General features: G+C 60.0%; 2 protein-coding genes and 1 long non-coding RNA gene across 3 annotated transcripts; 1 reads left to right on the forward strand and 2 right to left on the reverse strand.

The window, feature by feature from the left end:
* Positions 1–3,441: 3,441 nt before the first annotated feature.
* On the reverse strand, positions 3,442–14,474 carry TBC1D25 (TBC1 domain family member 25). Its single transcript, XM_064736950.1, has 6 exons — positions 14,113–14,474; positions 13,704–13,813; positions 13,438–13,589; positions 11,525–11,646; positions 11,195–11,404; positions 3,442–7,592 (listed from the first exon to the last, which is right to left on the reverse strand). The coding sequence occupies exons 1-6, from the start codon at positions 14,203–14,205 to the stop codon at positions 4,332–4,334; spliced, it is 3,948 nt and encodes a 1,315-aa protein (XP_064593020.1). The 5' UTR covers positions 14,206–14,474; the 3' UTR covers positions 3,442–4,331.
* A 59-nt stretch (positions 14,475–14,533) lies between these two features.
* On the reverse strand, positions 14,534–21,081 carry GRIPAP1 (GRIP1 associated protein 1). The gene is made up of 5 exons (XM_064736949.1): positions 20,942–21,081; positions 19,436–19,570; positions 17,597–17,690; positions 15,362–15,501; positions 14,534–14,945 (listed from the first exon to the last, which is right to left on the reverse strand). The coding sequence occupies exons 2-5, from the start codon at positions 19,448–19,450 to the stop codon at positions 14,874–14,876; spliced, it is 321 nt and encodes a 106-aa protein (XP_064593019.1). The 5' UTR covers positions 19,451–19,570; positions 20,942–21,081; the 3' UTR covers positions 14,534–14,873.
* LOC135460214 (uncharacterized) lies at positions 16,218–16,761 on the forward strand. Its single transcript, XR_010443191.1, has 3 exons — positions 16,218–16,333; positions 16,381–16,466; positions 16,517–16,761. It is a non-coding gene; the product is annotated as an uncharacterized LOC135460214 (long non-coding RNA).
* Positions 21,082–21,163: the final 82 nt, after the last annotated feature.

The following is a 21,163-nucleotide window of genomic DNA, read 5'->3' on the forward strand; positions in this document are numbered from 1 at the left end:
CTGGGAGGGCACTGGGAAGGAAACTGGGAGGACTGAGGACCTGGGGATGGAGGGACTGGGACACTGGGAAGAACTGGGAGGGACTGGCGCAACTGGGCGGGAGAGTTGGGCGGGAAAGGGACTGGGGAACTGGCCGAGGGATTAGGGCACTGGGAGACATGGGAACTGGGAGGACGAAAGGGAACGGACCTGCAGGGACTAGGTAGAACTGGGAGAGATTCCAGGGACTGGAAAGGGACGGGGATACTGGGAGCACCCGGCAGTTTGGAGCACGAAACTGGGAATCCCAGTCCTGGCCGCCCCTGCCCACACCCACCCAGTCCATACTGGGAATTTCCCAGTGCTTCCCAGTCCATACTGGGAACCCCAAACTCTCTCCCAGTCCGTACTGGGAGACTCCAACCCCTTCCCAGTTCATACTGGGAACCCCAAACTCCCTCCCAGTCCCTACTGGGAGCCCCAGTTTCCATCCCAGTCCATACTGGGAGCCCCAAACCCCCTCCCAGTCCATACTGGGACAACACAACCACTTCCCAGTCCATACTGGGAGCCCCAGTTTCCATCCCAGTCCATACTGGGAGCCCCAAACCCCCTCCCAGTCCATACTGGGAACTTCCCAGTCCATACTGGGAGCCCCAGTTTCCATCCCAATCCATACTGGGACAACACCACCCCTTCCCAGTTCATACTGGGAGCTCCCAAATTTCCATCCCAGTACATACTGGGAACCCCAAACCCCCTCCCAGTCAATACTGGGAACCTCCCAGTCCATATTGGGAGCCCCAAACCCCTCTCAGTCCATACTGGGAGCCACAATTTCCATCCCAGTCCATACTGGGAGCCCCAGTTTCCATCCCAGTCCATACTGGGAATACCCCAAACCCCCTCCCAGTTCATACTGGGAACCCCAAACTCCCTCCCAGTCCATACTGGGAACTTCCCAGTCCCTCCCAGTCCATACTGGGAGACTCAAACCCCCTCCCAGTCCCTCCCAGTCCATACTGGGAGCCCCAAACCCCTCCCAGTCCATACTGGGAGCCCCTAGTCCCCCAAGTCCATACTGGGACTATCCCAGTCCCTCCCAGTTCATACTGGGAACTGCCCAGTCCCTCCCAGTCCATACTGGGAACCCCAAACTCCCTCCCAGTCCCTCCCAGTCCCTCCCAGTCCATACTGGGAGTCCCAGTTTCCATCCAATCCATACTGGGACAACACAACCACTTCCCAGTTCATACTGGGAGCTCCCAGTCCCTCCCAGTTCATACTGGGAACCTCAAACCCCCTCCCAGTCCATACTGGGACAACACAACCACTTCCCAGTCCATACTGGGAGCCCCCAGTCCCTCCCAGTCCATACTGGGAATATCCCAGTCCCTCCCAGTCCATACTGGGAGCCCCAGTTTCCATCCCAGTCCATACTGGGAGCCCCTATTCCCCCCAAGTCCATACTGGGAACTTCCCAGTCCCTCCCAGTCCCTCCCAGTCCATACTGGGAGCCCCAAACCCCCTCCCAGTCCATACTGGGAACTTCCCAGTCCTTCCCAGTCCATACTGGGAACCCCAATCTCCCTCCCAGTCCCTCCCAGTCCATACTGGGAACCTCCAACTCTCTCCCAGTCCATACTGGGAGACTCAAACCCCCTCCCAGTCCCTCCCAGTCCATACTGGGAGCCCCACCAGTATCAGCCGTGGTTTATTGGCGATTCCGGCACCTCTGGGACCCCCCTGGGACCCCCCCCGGGCTGGGGGGGGGGGGAGGGGCAATAAATAAAGGGGGGGGGAGGGGAGAAGGCACCCGGGGGGGGGGGGTGGGGCAGGAACTGGTTTGTACTGGTCCATACTGGGAGAAGGCCTGTGGGCATCAACACAGCACTGGGGGAGCACCCTACCGGTCCATACTGGTCTGTACTGGTCCGTACTGGGAGCACGCAAGGCCACGCGGGTGAGGAGAGCTCTGGACTGGTTTGTACTGGTCCGTACTGGTCCATACTGGTCCATACTGGGAGGACCCAAGGCCACGCCGGTGAAGAGCTCCCAGTTTGGCTGCCAAACTGGTCCATACTGGTCCATACTGGGATGGCTGAAGGCCATGGCAAGGCACTGGTCCGTACTGGTCCGTACTGGTCCGTACTGGTCCAGCACAAGGCGATGCATGTGTGGGACTCCCAGTTGGGCTCCGAGCCCCTTCCTGCTCCAAACTGGTCCATACTGGTTTATACTGGTCTGGCCCAAGGCAATGTAAATCCAGGAGTTCCCAGGTGAGTGGTTGGTACTGGTTTATACTGGTTTGTACTGGGATGTCCCACGGTGGCGCAGAACCCAACAGGGGCTGTACTGGTTTATACTGGTTTGTACTGGGACGTCCCACAGTGGTGCAGAATCCAGGAAGGAGGCACTGGGCTGTACTGGTTTGTACTGGTTTGTACTGGGATGTCCCACGGTGGTGCAGAACCCAACAGGGGCTGTACTGGTTTATACTGGTTTGTACTGGGACGTCCCACGATGGTGCAGAACCCAACAGGGGCTGTACTGGTTTGTACTGGTTTGTACTGGGATGTCCCACGGTGGTGCAGAACCCAACAGGGGCTGTACTGGTTTGTACTGGTTTGTACTGGGACGTCCCACGATGGTGCAGAACCCAACAGGGGCTGTACTGGTTTGTACTGGTTTGTACTGGGATGTCCCACAGTGGTGCAGAATCCAGGAAGGAGGCACTGGGCTGTACTGGTTTGTACTGGTTTGTACTGGGAGGGGTCTCTGAGGGGTCATGGGGAGGTCTGGGGGTCCCTACTGAGCCCCAGGGTGGCCTTGGGGACCTTTGGTGGCCTTGGTGTCCCCAAAAGGAGCCACCTGTGCCCTACAGTGTCCTGCAGACCCCCATGGTGACCCCATGGTGACGTTTTATGGTGTCCCCACATTGTCCTACAGACCCTGGCAGTGACCAAAGGTCCCCAAGGTGACCCCATGGTGACGTTTTATGGTGTCCCCACGTTGTCCTACAGACCCTGGCACTGACCAAAGGTCCTCAAAGTGACCTCATGGTGACGTTTTATGGTGTCCCCACGTTGTCCTACAGACCCTGGCAGTGACCAAAGGTCTCCATGGTCACCTCATGGTGACGTTTTATGGTGTCCCCACGGTGTCCTACAGACCCTGGCAGTGACCAAAGGGTCCCCAGGGTGACCTCAGGACCTCCTGGAGATGTTTTATGGGGTCACCACAGCGTCCTACAGGTTCTCACACTCAACTTAGGAGTCCCCATGATGGGTTTGGGGGTCCTTGGAGATGTTCTATGGGGTCACCATGCTGTCCTACAGATCTCCAGTGACTCTGGAGCCCCTCACAATCACCTCAGTCCAACTCTGAGATGTTCTATGGGGTCACCATATTCTCCTACAGACCTCCAGTGACTTTGAAGCTCCAGTGACTTTGAAGCTACAGACCTCCAGTGACTTTGAAGCCCCTCATGATGTCCTCAGTCCAACTTTGAGATGTTTTATGGAGTCACCACAGTGTCCTACACACCTCCAGTGACTTTGGAACCCCTCCTGACAACCTCAGAACCTCTTTGAGATGTTCTATGGGGTCACCATGTTCTCCTACAGACCTCCAGTGACTTTGGAACCCCTCACAATGACCTCAGAACCTCTTTGAGATGTTCTATGGGGTCACCATGTTCTTCTACAGATCTCCACTGACTCTGGAGCCCCTCCTGACAACCTCAGTCCAACTTTGAGACGTTCTATGGAGTCACCACAGTGTCCTACAGACCTCCAGTGACTTTGGAGCCCCTCCTGACAAACTCAGTCCAACTCTGAGATGTTCTATGGGGTCACCATGTTCTCCTACACACCTCCAATGACTTTGGAGCCCCTCATGATGTCCTCAGTCCAACTTTGAGATGTTTTACGGAGTCACCACAGTGTCCTACAGACCTCCAGTGACTTTGGAGCCCCTTGTGATAACCTCAGCACCTCCTGGAGATGTTCTATGGGGTCACCATGTTCTCCTACAGACCTCCAGTGACTTTGAAGCTCCTCATGATGTCCTCAGACCAACTTTGAGATGTTTTATGGAGTCACCACGGTGTCCTACACACCTCCAGTGACTTTGGAGCCCCTCTGTGATAACCTCAGAACCTCTTTGAGATGTCCTATGGGGTCACCACGTTCTCCTACACACCTCCAGTGACTTTGGAGCCCCTTGCGATAACCCCAGCACCTCCTGGAGACGTTCTCCGATGTTCCACCACCTCATCCCTCCACCGCCCCCACCTCTCCCACCCTCTCCCCCACCTGTCATCTCCTGCCACCTTCCTCCACATCCCCCCCTTACCCCGAGGGAGGTCCGGCCGGAGGTCCCCCCGGCGCGGTGGCCCCCCAGCCCTCGAGGTACCTGGCGAAGAGCGCCTTGGCGCGGCGCAGGACGCGCGGCAGCTGGTGGCGCCGCACCAGGCGGTCGAAGTGCATGGCCACCTCGTTGTAGTCGCCGCCGCGCGCCATGACGGCGTCGCGCTGCTCCAGCAGCATGGCCAGGCACACGAACAGCAGGAAGGGGTTGCCCTGGCCAAGCTCCTCCGGAGGTGGCAGCGGAGCTCCGTCGTCCTCCACCGTCACCTCCTCGTCCGAGGAGGAGGAGGATGAGGAGGAACATGAGGAGCACGAAGAGGAGGAGGAGGTGGTGGAAGGGTCTTCCCAAGCCCAGCGGCCGCCCCAAGGGTCGTCGGGGGTGGTGGGGTGGTGGCGGGTGGTTCTGATGGGGTGGTCGGCGAGGTCGTGGTGGACGTGGTCGTCCTTGGGGTGGTGGTGGTGGCCGTGCTTGAGGTCGTCGTGGATGTCCTTGGGGTCGTGGTGGTCGTGTCTGGGGTCACCGTGGCCATGGCTGGGGTGACCGCATCCTTCCTTGGGGTCATCATGGCCGTGTTTGAGGTCATTGTGACCAGGTCTGAGATCATCACGTCCTTCCTTGAGGTCATTGTGACCATGTCTGAGATCATCACGTCCTTCCTTGAGGTCATCGTGGCCATGTCTGAGATCACCACGTCCTTCCTTGAGGTCATCATGGCCATGTTTGAGGTCATTGTGACCATGTCTGAGATCACCACGTCCTTCCTTGAGGTCATCATGGCCACGTTTGAGGTCACTGTGACCATGTCTGAGATCATTGTGACCAGGTCTGAGATCACCATGTCCTTCCTTGGGGTCATTGTGACCACATCTGAGATCATTGTGACCATGTCTGAGATCACCACGTCCTTCCTTGAGGTCATCACGGCCATCTTTGAGGTCATTGTGACCATGTCTGAGATCACCATGTCCTTCCTTGAGGTCATCATGGCCACGTCTGAGATCATCATGTCCTTCCTTGAGGTCATCGTGGCCATGTTTGAGATCACTGTGACCATGTCTGAGATCATCACGTCCTTCCTTGAGGTCATCACGGCCACGTTTGAGGTCATTGTGACCATGTCTGAGATCATCACGTCCTTCCTTGGGGTCATCATGGCCATGTTTGAGGTCATTGTGACCAGGTCTGAGATCATCATGTCCTTCCTTGAGGTCATTGTGACCATGTCTGAGATCATCACGTCCTTCCTTGAGGTCATCATGGCCATCTTTGAGGTCATTGTGACCATGTCTGAGATCATCACGTCCTTCCTTGAGGTCATCACGGCCATGCTTGAGGTCATTGTGACCATGTCTGAGATCATCACGTCCTTCCTTGGGGTCATCATGGCCGTGTCTGGAGTCATGGTGGCCATCTTTGAAGCCATGGTGGTCAACCTTGGGGTCATGGCGGCCATCCCTGGAGTCACGGTGGCCATCCTTGGGGTTGTTGTGGTCTTCTCCTAAGCTGTGTCCTTCTCTGAGATCATCCTGACCCTTGAGGTCATCAGGGTCATCTCCTCCTTCTCTTGGGTCATCCTGTCCCTCTTTGGGGTCATCAAATCCCTCTTTGAGGTCACCTCGTCCTTTTCTGAGGTCACCTCGTCCTTCTCTTGGGTCGTGTCCCTCTCTGGGGCCACCCTGTCCTTTTCTGGGGTCTTCTGCAGCCGCCCAGCAGAGGCTGTGGGGTCTCTGCTCCATCTCCAGGGCGTCGGTGCCTTCCTCCACCTTCCTGGGGCCACCTGGCTCCGAGTCCTTGGAGCCCTCGGGGGCTCCTCCAGCACCCCTGGAGGGTCTCCCCTGGACCTTCCTGGAGCTCTTGTGACCTTTGGGGACATCTCTGGAGCTCTTGTGACCTTTGGAATCATCTCTGGAGCTTTTGTGACCTTTGGGGACATCACTGGAGCTCTCCAGACCTTCCTGAATGTTCTTAAAGCTCTTGGGACTCTCCTGGCTGTCCCTGGGACCATCAGGGACATCGCTGGGGCTTTCGGGACCCTCCTGGCTGCCCTTGGAACCTTCTAGAACGTCACTGAAGCTCTTGGGACTCTCGAGGACCTTGCTGGAAGTCTTGGGGCTGTTGGAGACATCTCCAGAGCTCTTGGGACCCTCTGGGCTATCACTGGAAGTCTTGAGACCTCCAGGGCTACCACTGGAGCTTGTGGGACCTTCTGGGCCATCACTGGAGCTCGTGGGACCACCTGGGACATCACTGGAGCTCGTGGGACCACCTGGATCATCACTGGAGCTCTTGGAACCACCTGGGACATCACTGGAGGTTGTGGGACCACTGAGGACATCACTGGAGGTTGTGGGACCACCTGAGACTTTACTAGAACTTGTGGAACCACCTGGATCATCACTGGAGCTCTTGACACCCTCAGGTCCATCACAGGAACCCTTGAGACCCCCAAACCCACCACCAGCACCTTCTCCTCCATCTTCCTCTTCTTCCTCCTCCACGTTCCTCCTCCTCCTCCTCCTCCTCCTCCTGGGCGGCCTCGGCCTCAGCCCCCGCCGCTCCCTCAAGGCCCGGCCGGCCCTGCGAGCTCCCAGAGGAGCTCCGAGCAGCGGGACGCCCTCGGGGGGCGGCGGCGGAGCGGGCGGCAGCGAGCTCCAAGTGATCTCCAGCACCTTGAGCGCGTCCTCGAAGGCGAACTCGCGCTTGAGCTCCAGCAGCAGCCAGCGGTAGCAGAAGAGGAGGTCGTGAGCTCCGCGCGCCGCCAGGAAAGCCCAGAACTGCGGGTCGGCGCGGCGCAGCAGCCGGCGGAGGTGACCGAAGGCGCGGGCCAACCCGCGGCCGCCGGGCCGGAAGCGCGGAGCTAAGCGGCGCATCAGCGAGCAGAAGCACAGGAAGGCCTGAGCCTCGTCGTCCAGCACGGCCAACAGCGGAGCCGCCACGTCCGACATGCCCTGGCAGTAGGAGAGGCGCGGGTGGCCCAGCGCGAAGGTGGTGAGCAGCGCCTGCAGCGCCGCCAGGTGAGGGTGCCCCTCCTCGGGGCCGCCGAAGTAAGGGTGGGCGCGGTCGGTGCGCACCACGTCCTTGCGCACGGCCGCCGCCACCTGCGCCAGCTCGGCCGGCGCGGCGCGGGCGGCCAGCGCCACCTTGAGCGAGGAGTACTCGGCCGCCTTGAGGCGCAGGTGGGACAGGCGCTCCTGGCCCGTCAGGCCGGCGGGGAACACGTTCAGCAGGTAACGCCACACCACCTGTGTGGGGGGGAATGGGACAGGTGAGATCATGGACAGGTTCAGCAGGTAACGCCACACCACCTGTGTGGGGTGAATGGGACAGGTGAGACACTGGGAACACGTTCAGCAGGTAACACCACACCACCTGGATGGGGGGGAATGGGACAGGTGAGATCATGGACAGGTTCAGGGACAGGTGAGATCATGGACAGGTTCAGCAGGTAACGCCACACCACCTGTGTGGGGGGAATGGGACAGGTGAGACACTGGGAAAAGGTTCAGCAGGTAACGCCAGACCACCTGTACAGGGGGAAAATGGGACAGGTGAGATCATGGACAGGTTCAGCAGGTAACGCCACACCACCTGTGTGGGGGGAATGGGACAGGTGAGATCATGGACAGGTTCAGCAGGTAACGCCACACCACCTGTACAGGGAGAGAGAACAGGTGAGATCATGGACAGGTTCAGGGACAGGTGAGATCATGGACAGGTTCAGCAGGTAACGCCACACCACCTGTGTAGAGGGAATGGGACAGGTGAGACACTGGGAAAAGGTTCAGCAGGTAACACCAGACCACCTGTACAGGGAGATAGAACAGGTGAGCACAGGAACACGTTCAGCAGGTAACACCACACCACCTGTGTGGGCGGGAATGGGACAGGTGAGACACTGGGAACAGGTTCAGGGACAGGTGAGATCATGGACAGACCACCTGTACAGGGCAAAATGGGACAGGTGAGATCATGGACAGGTTCAGCAGGTAACGCCAGACCACCTGTGTGGGGGGAATGAGACAGGTGAGATCATGGACAGGTTCAGGGACAGGTGAGATCATGGACAGACCACTGTACAGGGCAAAATGGGACAGGTGAGATTCAGGAACGTTCAGCAGTAACGCCACACCACTGTACAGGAGTAAATGGACAGGGAGATCATGGACAGGTTCAGGGACAGGTGAGATCAGGAACAGGTTCAGCAGCTAATGCCACACCACCTGTGTGGGGCAAAATGGGACAGGTGAGCACAGGAACACGTTCAGGGACGGGTGAGACACTGGGAACAGTTCACAGGTATCGACACCACCTGGATGGGGGGAATGGGACAGGTGAGATCAGGAACACGTTCAGCAGGTAACACCACACCACCTGTACAGGGAGAGAGAACAGGTGAGATCATGGACAGGTTCAGCAGGTAACACCAGACGACTTCTACAGGGCAAAATGGGACAGGTGAGATCATGGACAGGTTCAGGGACAGTGAGATCATGGCCAGGTTCAGCAGGTAACGCCACACCACCTGTCAGGAGAGAAACAGAGAGTTTCATGGCGGTTCAGCAGGTAACGCCACACCCCTGTACAGGGAGAGGACAGGTGAGATCATGGACAGGTTCAGCAGGTAACACCACACCACCTGTGTGGAGCAAAATGGGACAGGTGAGATCAGGAACACGTTCAGCAGGTAACAGCAGACACCTGTGGGGGGGGAATGGGACAGGTTGAGATCATGGACAGGTTCAGCAGTAACACCACACACCGGTACAGGAGAGAGAGCAGGTGAGATCATGGACAGGTCAGGGACAGGGAGCATCAGGGACAGTTCAGCAGGTAACGCCACACCACCTGTGTGGGGTAAAATTGGACAGGTGAGATCAGGAACACGTTCAGCAGGTAACGCTACACCACCTGTACAGGGGATAGAACAGTGGATCAGAACACATCAGCAGGTAACCCCAGACCCCCTGTGTAGGGCAAATGGGCAGCAAGGGATCAGGAAGGTTCAGCAGGTGACACAAACAGGTGGGAGACCAGGGACGGGTTCAGCAGGTAATGCCAGTCCACCTGAATGGGGCAAATGGACAGGTGAGATCATGATGGTTCAGGGACAGGTGAGATCATGGACAAGTTCACAGGTAACACCCACCACCTGTACAGGGGGAAAATGGGACAGGGGGATCATGCGCAGGTTACAGGTAATAACTCGCACCTGATGGGCAAATGGCTACAGGTGAGATCAGAACACGTTCAGGACAGGTGAGATCATGGACAGGTCAGGGACAAGTGAGCACAGGACACGTTCGGCAGGTAACACCACACCACCTGGATGGGGAAAATGGGACAGGTGAGATCAGGAACACGTTCAGCAGGTAACGCCACACCACCTGTACATGGAGAGAGAACAGGTGGGATCATGGACACGTTCAGCAGGTAACGCCACACCACCTGTGTGGGGGGAAATTGGACAGGTGAGATCATGGACAGGTCAGCAGGTAACACACACCACTGGACGGGGGAATGGGACAGGTGAGATCATGGACAGACCACCTGTGTGGGGCAAAATGGGACAGGTGAGACACTGGGAACACGTTCAGGGACAGGTGAGATCATGGACAGGTTCAGCAGGTAACGCCACACCACCTGTGTGGGGCAAAATGGGACAGGTGAGATCATGGACAGGTTCAGGGACAGGTGAGATCATGGACAGGTTCAGCAGGTAACGCCACACCACCTGTACAGGGAGAGAGAACAGGTGAGATCATGGAACACGTTCAGCAGGTAACGCCACACCACCTGTACAGGGGGAAAATGGGACAGGTGAGATCATGGACAGGTTCAGGGACAGGTGAGATCATGGACAGGTTCAGCAGGTAACGCCACACCACCTGTGTGGGGGGGAATGGGACAGGTGAGATCATGGACACGTTCAGGGACAGGTGAGATCATGGACAGGTTCAGCAGGTAACGCCACACCACCTGTGTGGGGGGAATGGGACAGGTGAGATCATGGAACACGTTTCAGGACAGGTGAGATCATGGACAGGTTCAGCAGGTAACGCCACACCACCTGTACAGGGCAAAATGGGACAGGTGAGCACAGGAACACGTTTAGCAGGTAACGCCAGAACACCTGGATGGGGGGAATGGGACAGGCAAGGGATCAGGGACACGTTCAGCAGGTGACACAAACAGGTGGGAGATCAGGGACAGGTTCAGCAGGTAACGCCACACCACCTGAATGGGAGGAAATGGGGTAAGGGACATCAGGAACTCTCAGGTGTGGGTTAGGATGGATCTGAGGATCCCCAGGTGTGACTAAGGTGACACCAGAAACCCCAACTGCAATTCAGGCAACACCAGAACCCCAAGGTGTGACTCAGGTGACACCAGAACACCTCAGGTGTGATTGAGATGTAATCACAACCTCCAGGTGAGCCTCAGGGAGGTCAGAGAACCCCCTAAGGTGTGTCTCAGAGAACCCCAGGTGTGATCACAACACCCCCAGGTGTGTCCCAGATGCGATAACAACCCCCAGGTGTGATCAGAACCCTTCCCAGGTGTGTCCCAGATGTGATAACAACCCCCAGGTGTGACCAGAACCTTTCCCAGGTGTGTCCCAGATGTGATAACAACCCCCAGGTGTGACCACATTCCCCCAGGTGTGTCCCAGATGTGACCACAACCCCCAGGTGTGATCAGAACCCTTCCCAGGTGTGTCCCAGATGCGATAACAACCCCCAGGTGTGATCAGAACCCTTCCCAGGTGTGTCCCAGGTGTGATAACAACCCCCAGGTGTCACCACGTGCCCCCAGGTGTGTCCCAGGTGTGTCTCCGAGCTCTCACCTTGCGCAGGCCGGGCTCGACGCCGCCGTGGAAGACGTGCAGCCGCAGGTCCTGGGGCCGCAGCAGGCGCCCACCTGGGCCCAGGTACGACCTCAGGTCGGCGTCGCTCAGGGGGGCGCAGGGCGGGGGCGGGGGAGGGGGCGGGGACACGGCCGGGGTCCCCTCGGGCCACGCCAGGGCCGCCTGTGCCCGCGCCAGCGTCCGGCCCACCTGTGGGAACAGCACAGGTGACACTCGGAGGGCACTGGGATGCCCAAGAGGAGCTCGCTGGGAGCTTCCAGCAGGTTGAGGCATTCCAGGTGTGCCTCACCTGTGCCAGGTGTGCCTCACCTGTGCCAGCAGAGCCTGGGTGAAGGGCAGGGCCGCCGCCAGCAGCGAGCGGCGCTCGGGGACCGGCTCGGCCGCCGCCACCTCGCGCGGGCTGATGATGTCCCAGTCCTCCAGCAGCGGGCCTGGGGACAGCACACCTGAGGCACAGGTACCTGAGAGCCCTGGGAGCCCCCACCTCGCACACCTGAGCACCCCCAGAGCCTCCTGACACCCAGCCAAGGCCACCAAGTATCCCCAGCTGTGTCCTGTCCCACCCAGGTGTGTGCAGGTAAGGCTGTGACTACCCCAGGTATGTCTCAGGTGTATTCCAGATGTGTCCTCACCACCCAGGTGTGTCCCAGGTGTACTGTAGGTGTGTCCCAGGTGATTTCACCCATCTAGGTGTGTCTCAGGTATGTTCCAGGTGTGAATCTATCCACCTAGGTGTGTCTCAGGTGTGTCTCCACACCCCCAGGTGTATCCCAAATGTGTCTCCACCCCCACAGGTACATCTCAGGTGTGTCTCTACCCACCCAGATGTATCCCAGGTGTGTCTCCACCCACCCAGTGTAACCCAGGTGCGTCCCAGGTGTGACTTCACCCACCCAGGTGTGTCCCAGGTGTACTGTAGGTGTGTCCCAGGTGGTTTCACCCACCTAGGTGCGTCTCAGGTATGTTCAAGGTGTGACTCTATCCACCAGGTGTATCTCAGCTGTGTCCCAGGTGTGTCTCCACACCCCCCAGATGTATCCCAAGTGTGTCTCCACCCCCACAGGTACATCTCAGGTGTGTCTCCACCCACCCAGTGTAACCCAGGTGCATCCCAGGTGTGACTTCACCCACCCAGGTGTGTCCCAGGTGTACTGTAGGTGTGTCCCAGGTGGTTTCACCCACCTAGGTGCGTCTCAGGTATGTTCCAGGTGTGACTCTATCCACCAGGTGTATCTCAGGTGTGTCCCAGGTGTGTCTCCACCTCCCCCAGGTGTATCCCAAGTGTGTCTCCACCCCCACAGGTACATCTCAGGTGTGTCTCCACCCACCCAGTGTAACCCAGGTGTATCTCAGGTGTGTCTCCACCCACCCAGTGTAATCCAGGTGTGTCCCAGGTGTGACTTCACCCACCCAGGTGCACCCCAGGTGTACTGTAGGTGTGTCCCAGGTGATTTCACCCACCTAGGTGTGTCTCAGGTATGTTCCAGGTGTGACTCTATCCACCAGGTGTATCTTAGGTGTGTCCCAGGTCTGTCTCCACCCCCAGGTGTATCCCAAGTGTGCCTCCACCCACCCAGTGTAATCCAGGTGTGTCCCAGGTGTGACTTCACCCACCCAGGTGCACCCCAGGTGTACTGTAGGTGTGTCCCAGGTGATTTCACCCATCTAGGTGTGTCTCAGGTATGTTCCAGGTGTGAATCTATCCACCTAGGTGTGTCTCAGGTGTGTCCCAGGTGTGTCTCCACCCCCCCTCAGGTGTATCCCAAGTGTGTCTCCACCCCCACAGGTACATCTCAGGTGTGTCTCTACCTACCCAGATGAATCCCAGGTGTATCCCAGGTGTGTCTCCACCCACCCAGTGTAACCCAGGTGTGTCCCAGGTGTGACTTCACCCACCCAGGTGTGTCCCAGGTGTACTGTAGGTGTGTCCCAGGTGATTTCACCCACCTAGGTGTGTGTCAGGTATGTTCCAGGTGTGACTCTATCCACCAGGTGTATCTCAGGTGTATCCCAAATGTGTCTCCACCCCCACAGGTACATCTCAGGTGTGTCTCCACCCACCCAGTGTAACCCAGGTGTGTCCCAGGTGTGACTTCACCCGCCCAGGTGTATCCCAGGTGTGTCTCCGCCCACCCAGTGTAACCCAGGTGTGTCCCAGGTGTGACTTCACCCACCCAGGTGTGTCTCCACCCCCCTAGGTGTACCCCAGCTGTGTCACTCACTGTCAGGGGGGTTCCTCACATCCAGGCGCAGCCTCAGCGTGGGCCGGGCGCAGTTGAAGGCGTTGGCCAGGTCACCATCGCTCAGCAGAGGCACAAAGGTGTCCTGGCCCTGCCCGTCCCGCGCCGCAAAGCTCAAAACGAAGCTTTTCTTCCTGAGGGGACACAGGTGAGCTCACCTGGGGGCTCTGGGGGTCCCAGGGGTGCCCAGAGAGGGGAACTGGGGGTCCCAGGGGTGCCCAGAGGGGGAACCGGAGGGTGCCACTCACCCCTGCAAGTCAAAGGCCCGGGCCAGGATGTGCTGCAGAACATCCAGCGAGGTGATCTGCGGGTCCACAGCAAAGGAGCGGAATTCGGGCGGCTGCTGCCCCTCGTTCTTCTGTGGGAGGAGCGTCAGGGGATCCCGGGAGGGTCCCGGGGTGTCCTGGGGCATCCCGGAAGGTCCCGGCGCCCCCCGGCCCCTCACGGCGATCCAACATGGCGGCACAGCACCGTCCTCACAGCAGCGCCTCGCGCAACGCTGATTGGCTGCCGCCCCCCACGTGACCCAAAAGGCGGGAAATCTTCCCGCCTGCGGTAACGCTCCCCCAAAGCTGATTGGCTGCCGGACAGCGCGTGACTCCACCCCTTAACCGCGCCCACGCGAGGCCCCGCCCATGCTGTCACCCCGCCCCTTACCTTGACGCGCACGCGCACAACCTCGCACTCCTCCTCCAGCGCGGCCCCGCCCCCGCCCCCCGGCGAGGCCCCGCCCCCCGCCGTCGCCGCCATGTTGGGGCGGGGTCTCGGTGGGGGTTGGGGGTTCCGGGGGGGTTTCGCCGCCGCCGCCGCCCCCCCCGAGCCGGGGAAGCGGGGGGCTGGTGTTACGTCACCGTGCTGACGTCACGCCGCGCCCCCTGGTCGGACGGTGCGCGGTTCCCGGAGGGGGATCCGGAGCCTCGCCGCGCCCGTGCCCGTCCTGCGGCCGTGGCCGCGGCAACAACATCCGGGGCAGCTGGCGGAAGTGACGTCACGGGGCGGGCTCGGCCGAGTTCGTTCCTTTCATGACGTCAACGACTCCTCCCACCCTTTCCCAACGCAGCAAAATGACGTCACAGGCAGCGATTCACATCGGGTTTATTGGGGGGGAGAGGGGGGCGCATGCGGGACCCCCTTAAACGGGCAACGCCAGAGTGGGGACCACGTCGTCCTTAAAGGGGCAACACCGCGGCGGGAACTGCCCTCGCTCTTAAAGGGGCAACGCCCTCCACGGAGCCCCGCCCACCCTTAAAGGGGCAACGCCACGTAAAGAACCGTCCGGCCTTAAAGGGGTAATGCCGGTAGGGCCCACCGCGTCCTTAAAGGGGCAACGCCTCCCCCGCAGCAGCGCCCCAACCGGGGGGCGGAGCCTGCGGGGGGGCAGGGGCCGAGGCCCCGCCCACCAGGAGAGGCCCCGCCCCTCAGGGAGGGCCCTGGGGGGTCGCCTGTTCCTTCCTGAGCTGCGCCAGCTCCTGGGACAGCGACTCCAGGTCCTGGAAAGGGGAGAGTGAAGGGGGGAAGAGACCACGCCCACTGCGTGAGGCCACGCCCTCAGAGCGGCCACACCCTTGTCTTGGCCAGGTCCACAGCTGAAAGCCCCACGTTTACTTTAAACCCATTTAATGTCCATAAACTCAGTGATGTCATTTAAACCAAATTTAAACCACACCCCTTTTGAGCCACACCCCTTTCCCATAAACCACACCCCCATAAGCCACACCCCATTCACAGAGACCACACCCCTTTCCCATAAACCACACCCCCATAAGCCACACCCTTACCCTTTAGCCACACCCCATTCACAGAGACCACACCCATTTCAATAAACCACGCTCCATTAAGAGGCTCCACCCCTTTCTAAAAAGCCACACTCCCTTTAGGCCCCGCCCCATTTGCCCCGCCCCCTCACCTGTGCCAGGTGCAGGTTCTTGGTCAGCTGCTCCTCCAGGAGGTTCTGCAGCTTCTTGTTCATCTCCCGCAGCCCCTCCTCCCCTGGGCCCGGCCCCGCCCCCGCCCCGCGCCGGGCCGGCCCCGCGGGACCCGCGGCCTCTGCGGAGACACGGGAGGGACAGGTGAGAGACACGGGAGGGACAGGTGAGAGACACGGGAGGGACAGGTGAGAGACAGGAGGGACAGGTGAGAGACACGGGAGGGACAGGTGAGGGACAGGTGAGAGGTGAGGGACAGGTGAGAGACAGGTGAGAGAAAGGTGACACAGGGGAGGGACAGGTGAGAGACAGGTGAGGGACAGGTGAGGGACAGGTGACACAGGTGAGAGACAGGTGAGAGGAACAGGGGACAGGTGACACAGGGGAGGGACAGGTGAGAGAAAGGTGACACAGGTGACAGGTGAGAGAGGTGAGGGACAGGTGAGAGGAACAGGGGACAGGTGACACAGGTGAGGGACAGGTGAGAGGTGACACAGGTGAGGGACAGGTGAGAGACAGGTGAGAGGAACGGGACAGGTGAGAGAAAGGTGACACAGGTGAGAGGTGAGAGGAACAGGGGACAGGGGAGGGACAGGTGACACAGGGGGGATAGGTGAGAGAAAGGGACACAGGTCAGGGACAGGTGAGAGGTGAGGGACAGGTTAGGGACAGGACAGGGATGGGTGAGAGACAGGTGAGAGACAGGTGACACAGGAAAGGTGAGAGGAACAGGGGACAGGTGAGAGACAGGTGAGAGGTGAGAGGAACAGGGGACAGGTGAGAGACAGGTGAGACTGGGACAGGTGAGAAAGATCAGATGGGTGGGGACAGATGAGGGTAAGGTGAGCTGACAGGTGAGAGTGGGACAGGTCAGGGACAGATCAGGGACAGGTGAGAGGTGAGGGACAGGTGAGAGGGAACAAGTGAGACTGGGACAGGTGGGACTGGGACAGGTGAGACTGGACAGAATGGGACTGGACAGGTAGGGACTGGTGGACAGGTGAGAAGAATCGGGTGGGGACAGAAGGGAGGGACAGGCGAGCTGACAGGTGGGGGTACAGGTGAGCCCAGGTGGAACAGGTGAGGGTACAGGTGAGGGACAGTGGCACAGGTACAGGTGAGCTCAGGTGGCACAGGTACAGGTGAGGGACAGGTGGCACAGGTGTGGGTACAGGTGAGACAGGTGGCACAGGTACAGGTGAGGGTCAGGTTTAACAGGTGAGGGACAGGTGGCACAGGTGGCACAGGGACAGATGAGGGACAGGTGGAACAGGTACAGGTGAGCCCAGGTGGCACAGGTGTGGGTACAGGTGAGGGACAGGTGGCACAGGTCCAGGTGTGGGTACAGGTGAGCCCAGGTGGCACAGGTACAGGTGAGCTCAGGTGGAACAGGTACAGGTGAGCCCAGGTGGAACAGGTGAGGGACAGGTGGAACAGGTACAGGTGAGGGTACAGGTGAGGGACGGGTGGAACAGGTACAGGTGAAGCCCATGTGGAACAGGTGAGGGACAGGTGGCACAGGTCCAGGTGTGGGTACAGGTGAGCCCAGTTGGCACAGGGACAGGTGACCCAGGTGGCACAGGTGCCAGGTGAGGCTCAGGTGGCACAGGTCCAGGTGTGGGTACAGGTGAGCCCAGGTGGCACAGGTGCCAGGTGAGGCTCAGGTGGCACAGGTCCAGGTGTGGGTCCAGGTGAGCCCAGTTGGCACAGGGACAGGTGACCCAGGTGGCACAGGTGCCAGGTGAGGCTCAGGTGGCACAGGTGAGGCTCAGGTGTAACAGGTGAGGGTACAGGTGAGAGACAGGTGGAACAGGTCCAGGTGACCCCAGTTGGCACAGGTGCCAGGTGAGCCCAGGTGGCACAGGTCCAGGTGACCCCAGTTGGCACAGGTGCCAGGTGAGCCCAGTTGGCACAGGTGCCAGGTGAGCCCAGGTGGCACAGGTCCAGGTGACCCCAGTTGGCACAGGTGCCAGGTGAGCCCAGTTGGCACAGGTGCCAGGTGAGCCCAGGTGGCACAGGTACAGGTGACCCAGGTGGCACAGGTGCCAGGTGAGCCCAGCTGGCACAGGTGTGGGTACAGGTGAGCCCAGCTGGCACAGGTGTGGGTACAGGTGAGCCCAGCTGGCACAGGTGCCAGGTGAGTTCAGGTGGCACAGGTACAGGTGTGGGTCCAGGTGACCCCAGCTGGCACAGGTCCAGGTGAGCCAGGCCCTCACCTGTGCGGCTCTCCCTGACGAAGCTCTGGATGATGGCGCTCTTCCTGCACAGATCCTCGGCCATGGACGCGCTCGACACCTCCAGGTGCCTCACCTGCCCGGGGAGCTGCAGGTGAGCCCCAGGTGCGACCGCCCCGCCCCTCCCAGTGCTCCCAGTTCCCCCCAGTTCCTCCCAGTCCCTCCCAGTGCCCCCCAGTCCCTCCCAGTCCTTCCCAGTGCTTCCCAGTGCTCCCAGTCCCTCCCACTCCATCCCAGTGCTCCCAGTGCCCCCCAGTCCATCCCAGTCCTTCCCAGTCCCTCCCAGTTCCATCCCAGTCCCTCCCAGTGCTCCCAGTGCCCCCCAGTCCCCCCCAGTGCCCCCCAGTCCTTCCCAGTCCCTCCCAGTGCTCCCAGTTCCATCCCAGTCCACCTCAGTCGCCCCCAATCCCCCCCAATCTCCCCCCCACTTCCCTCCCAGTCTCCCCAGTCCCCCTCCCAGTTTATCCCAGTCCATCCCAGTCCCCCACAATCCCCCTCCAGTCCCTCCCAACTCCCCTCAATCTCTCTCCCTGTTCTCCCCAGTCCCCTCCCAGTGCACACCAGTCTGTCCCAGTGCTCCCAGTACCCCCCCAATCCCCTCCCAGTCCCCCCCAGTCTCCCCCAGTCCCCCCCAGTCTCTCCCAGTGCTTGAAGTCCCCCCCAACCCATCCCAATTCCCTCCCAGTCCTGTCCCAATCTCCCCCCAATCCCTCCCAGTTCCCCCCAGTCCGTCCCAGTTTATCCCAGTCCCTCCCAGTCCCCCTCAACCCTGTCCCAGTCCCCCTCCCAGTTTATCCCAGTCCCTCCCAGTCCCATCCCAATCTCCCCCCAGTCCCTCCCAGTTTATCCCAGACCCCTCCCAGTTCCCTCCCAGTCCCGTCCCAATCTCCCCCCAGTCCCTCCCAGTATATCCCAGACCCCTCCCAGTCCCTCCCAGTCCCGTCCCAATCTCCCCCCAGTACCCCCCAGTTTATCCCAGTCCCTCCCATAACTACCTCAATCCATCTCCCAGTCTCTCCCAGTTTATCCCAGTCCCTCCCAGTTCCCCTCAACCCTGTCCCAGTCCTGTCCCAATCTCCCCCCAATCCCTCCCAGTTTATCCCAGTTCCCTCCCAGTCCCCTCCCAGTCCCTCCCAGTCCCCCTCAATCCATCTCCCAGTCCCTCCCAGTTTATCCCAGTCCCTCCCAGTTTATCCCAGTCCCCTCCCAGTCCCCTCCCAGTCCCCCTCAATCCATCTCCCAGTCCCTCCCAGTTTATCCCAGTCCTTCCCAGTCCATCCCAATCTCCCCCCAATCCCTTCCAGTCCCCTCCCAGTCCCCTCCCAGTCCCTCCCAGTCCCTCCCAGTTTATCCCAGTCCCTCCCAGTCCCCCTCAATCCCTCCCAGTTTATCCCAGTTCCCTCCCAGTCCCTCCCAGTGCCCCCCAAACCCCCCAGTTCCTCCCAGTCCACTCCAGTCCCTCCCAGTCCCTCCCAATCTCCCCCCAATCCCTCCCAGTCCCCTCCCAGTCCCCCTCAATCCATCTCCCAGTCCCTCCCAATCCCTCCCAGTCCCTCCCAATCCCTCCCAGTCCCCCTCAATCCATCTCCCAGTCCCTCCAGTTTACCCCAGTCCCCCCAATCCCTCCCAGTCCCCTCCCAGTTTACCCCAGTCCCCCCCAATCCCTCCCAGTCCCTCCCAGTTTATCCCAATCCCCCCCAGTCCCTCCCAATCCCCTCCCAGTTTATCCCAGTCCCCTCCCAGTCCCTCCCAGTCCCCTCCCAGTCCCTCCCAGTTTATCCCAGTCCCTCCCAGTCCCCCCATTCCCCCATTCCCCGGTACCTTCTCCTCCAGCATCCAGCGCTCCTGCTGGCTCTGCGCCAGCCTCTGGAACAGCTCGGCCACCTCTGCTGGGGACAGACCCCCCCCGGCCGGGACCCCGCCCCCGCTGCCGCCCCCGGGGCTGCCCGAGCCCGACTGGCACGGGGGGCGGGGCCGGGGGCGGGGCCACGGCCAGTCAGACCACGCCCCACAAAGCCCCGCCCCACCCATGAGGTTGGTTCATAAAGGGAAGGGGGGGAATGGCCACGCCCACATTGGGCTGTGACACTAAACCACGCCCCCATTGGGTCAGACACAAGACACGCCCACAATAAGCCACGCCCATGAGGTTGGTTCATAAAGGGAAGGGGGGGAATGGCCACGCCCCCATTGGGTCAGACACAAGACACGCCCACAATAAGCCACGCCCATGAGGTTGGTTCATAAAGGGGGGAATGGCCACGCCCACATTGGGCTGTGACACTAAACCACGCCCCCATCGGGTCAGACACAAGACACGCCCACAATAAGCCACGCCCATGAGGTTGGTTCATAAAGGGAAGGGGAGGAATGGCCACGCCCACCTTGGGTCAGACACAAGACACGCCCACAATAAGCCACGCCCATGAGGTTGGTTCATAAAGGGAAGGGGGGAATGGCCACGCCCACATTGGGTCAGACACAAGACACGCCCACAATAAGCCACGCCCATGAGGTTGGTTCATAAAGGGAAGGCGGGGAATGGCCACGCCCCCATTGGGTCAGACACAAGACACGCCCACAATAAGCCACGCCCAAATTGGGTGTGCTCTAATTAAGATGCACCCCCCCCCCAGCGGTCACGTACAATTAAGCCACACCCCCATCAAGCCACACCCAAATTAGCTGTGCCCTAATTAAGCCACGCCCATCCAGACACACCCTCTAAAGCCACACCCCCATTGGGTCACACCCATTTAAGCCACGCCCCAAATTAGCTGCACCCATGTTAACCACACCCACCAAGCCACGCCCCATTGGGTCACACCCATTTAAGCCACACCTCCAATGGGCGGTGCCCTCATTAAACCACGCCCACCCAGACACACCTTTTAAAGCCACACCCCTATTGGGACACACCCATTTAAGCCACACCCCAAATTAGTGGTGCCCTCATTGAACCACACCCACACCAAGCCACACCCCCTTAAGCCACACCCCCATTGGGTCACACACAAGCCACGCCCACAATGGGTGTCCTAATTAAGCCACACCCCTTAAAGACATGGCCACACCCCCAATTAGCACGGAGGCCACACCCACAGTTATTACCCCAATTAAGCCACGCCCACCTTACATCAGAATCCTGATTCTCACCCTTTTAAGCCACACCCTCAACTTAACCCCATTAGGCCACGCCCACAAAGCCACACCCACATAAACCACGCCCATTTCCATTTAGGCCTCCATTATCTTGAGACCACGCCCCCTTTTCTAGGCCATGCCCCCTCCCTTATGCCCCGCCCTCATCCCCGAGGCCACGCCCACCTTGGTGCTTCCGGGGGCGGAGCCATCGCGGCCCAATGAGGACACGGAGCTGCTGTCCCCGCCCGGGCCCCGCCCAGGGGAGGAGCCTCCGTCCAGGCCCAGCTCGTCCAGCCCTGAGGGACCCCAAAATCCATCAGGGACCCCAAAATCAGGGACCCCAAAATCCGTCAGGGACCCCAAAATTCCATCAGGGACCCCAAAATCCGTCAGGGACCCCAAAAT

This window comes from Zonotrichia leucophrys, unplaced genomic scaffold, assembly GCF_028769735.1.
Source record: "Zonotrichia leucophrys gambelii isolate GWCS_2022_RI unplaced genomic scaffold, RI_Zleu_2.0 Scaffold_34_1600103, whole genome shotgun sequence".
Taxonomy (NCBI): domain Eukaryota; kingdom Metazoa; phylum Chordata; class Aves; order Passeriformes; family Passerellidae; genus Zonotrichia; species Zonotrichia leucophrys.

Bases quoted from the DNA above. Each gene is read 5' to 3' on its own strand.
- TBC1D25 (XM_064736950.1), bottom strand. From the start codon at position 14,205: ATGGCGGCGACGGCGGGGGGCGGGGCCTCGCCGGGGGGCGGGGGCGGG. The intron at 11,647-13,437 runs GTGAGTGACACA...TGCTGTCCCCAG, and splicing joins TGTGAGGAACCCCCCTGACA to GCCCGCTGCTGGAGGACTGG. The intron at 7,593-11,194 runs GTGAGAGCTCGG...CCCCCCACACAG, and splicing joins TCGAGCCCGGCCTGCGCAAG to GTGGTGTGGCGTTACCTGCT.
- GRIPAP1 (XM_064736949.1), bottom strand. The intron at 15,502-17,596 runs GTGAGGGCCTGG...GTGTCTCCGCAG, and splicing joins CGTCAGGGAGAGCCGCACAG to AGGCCGCGGGTCCCGCGGGG. The intron at 14,946-15,361 runs GTGAGGGGGCGG...TCCCCTTTCCAG, and splicing joins AGAACCTGCACCTGGCACAG to GACCTGGAGTCGCTGTCCCA.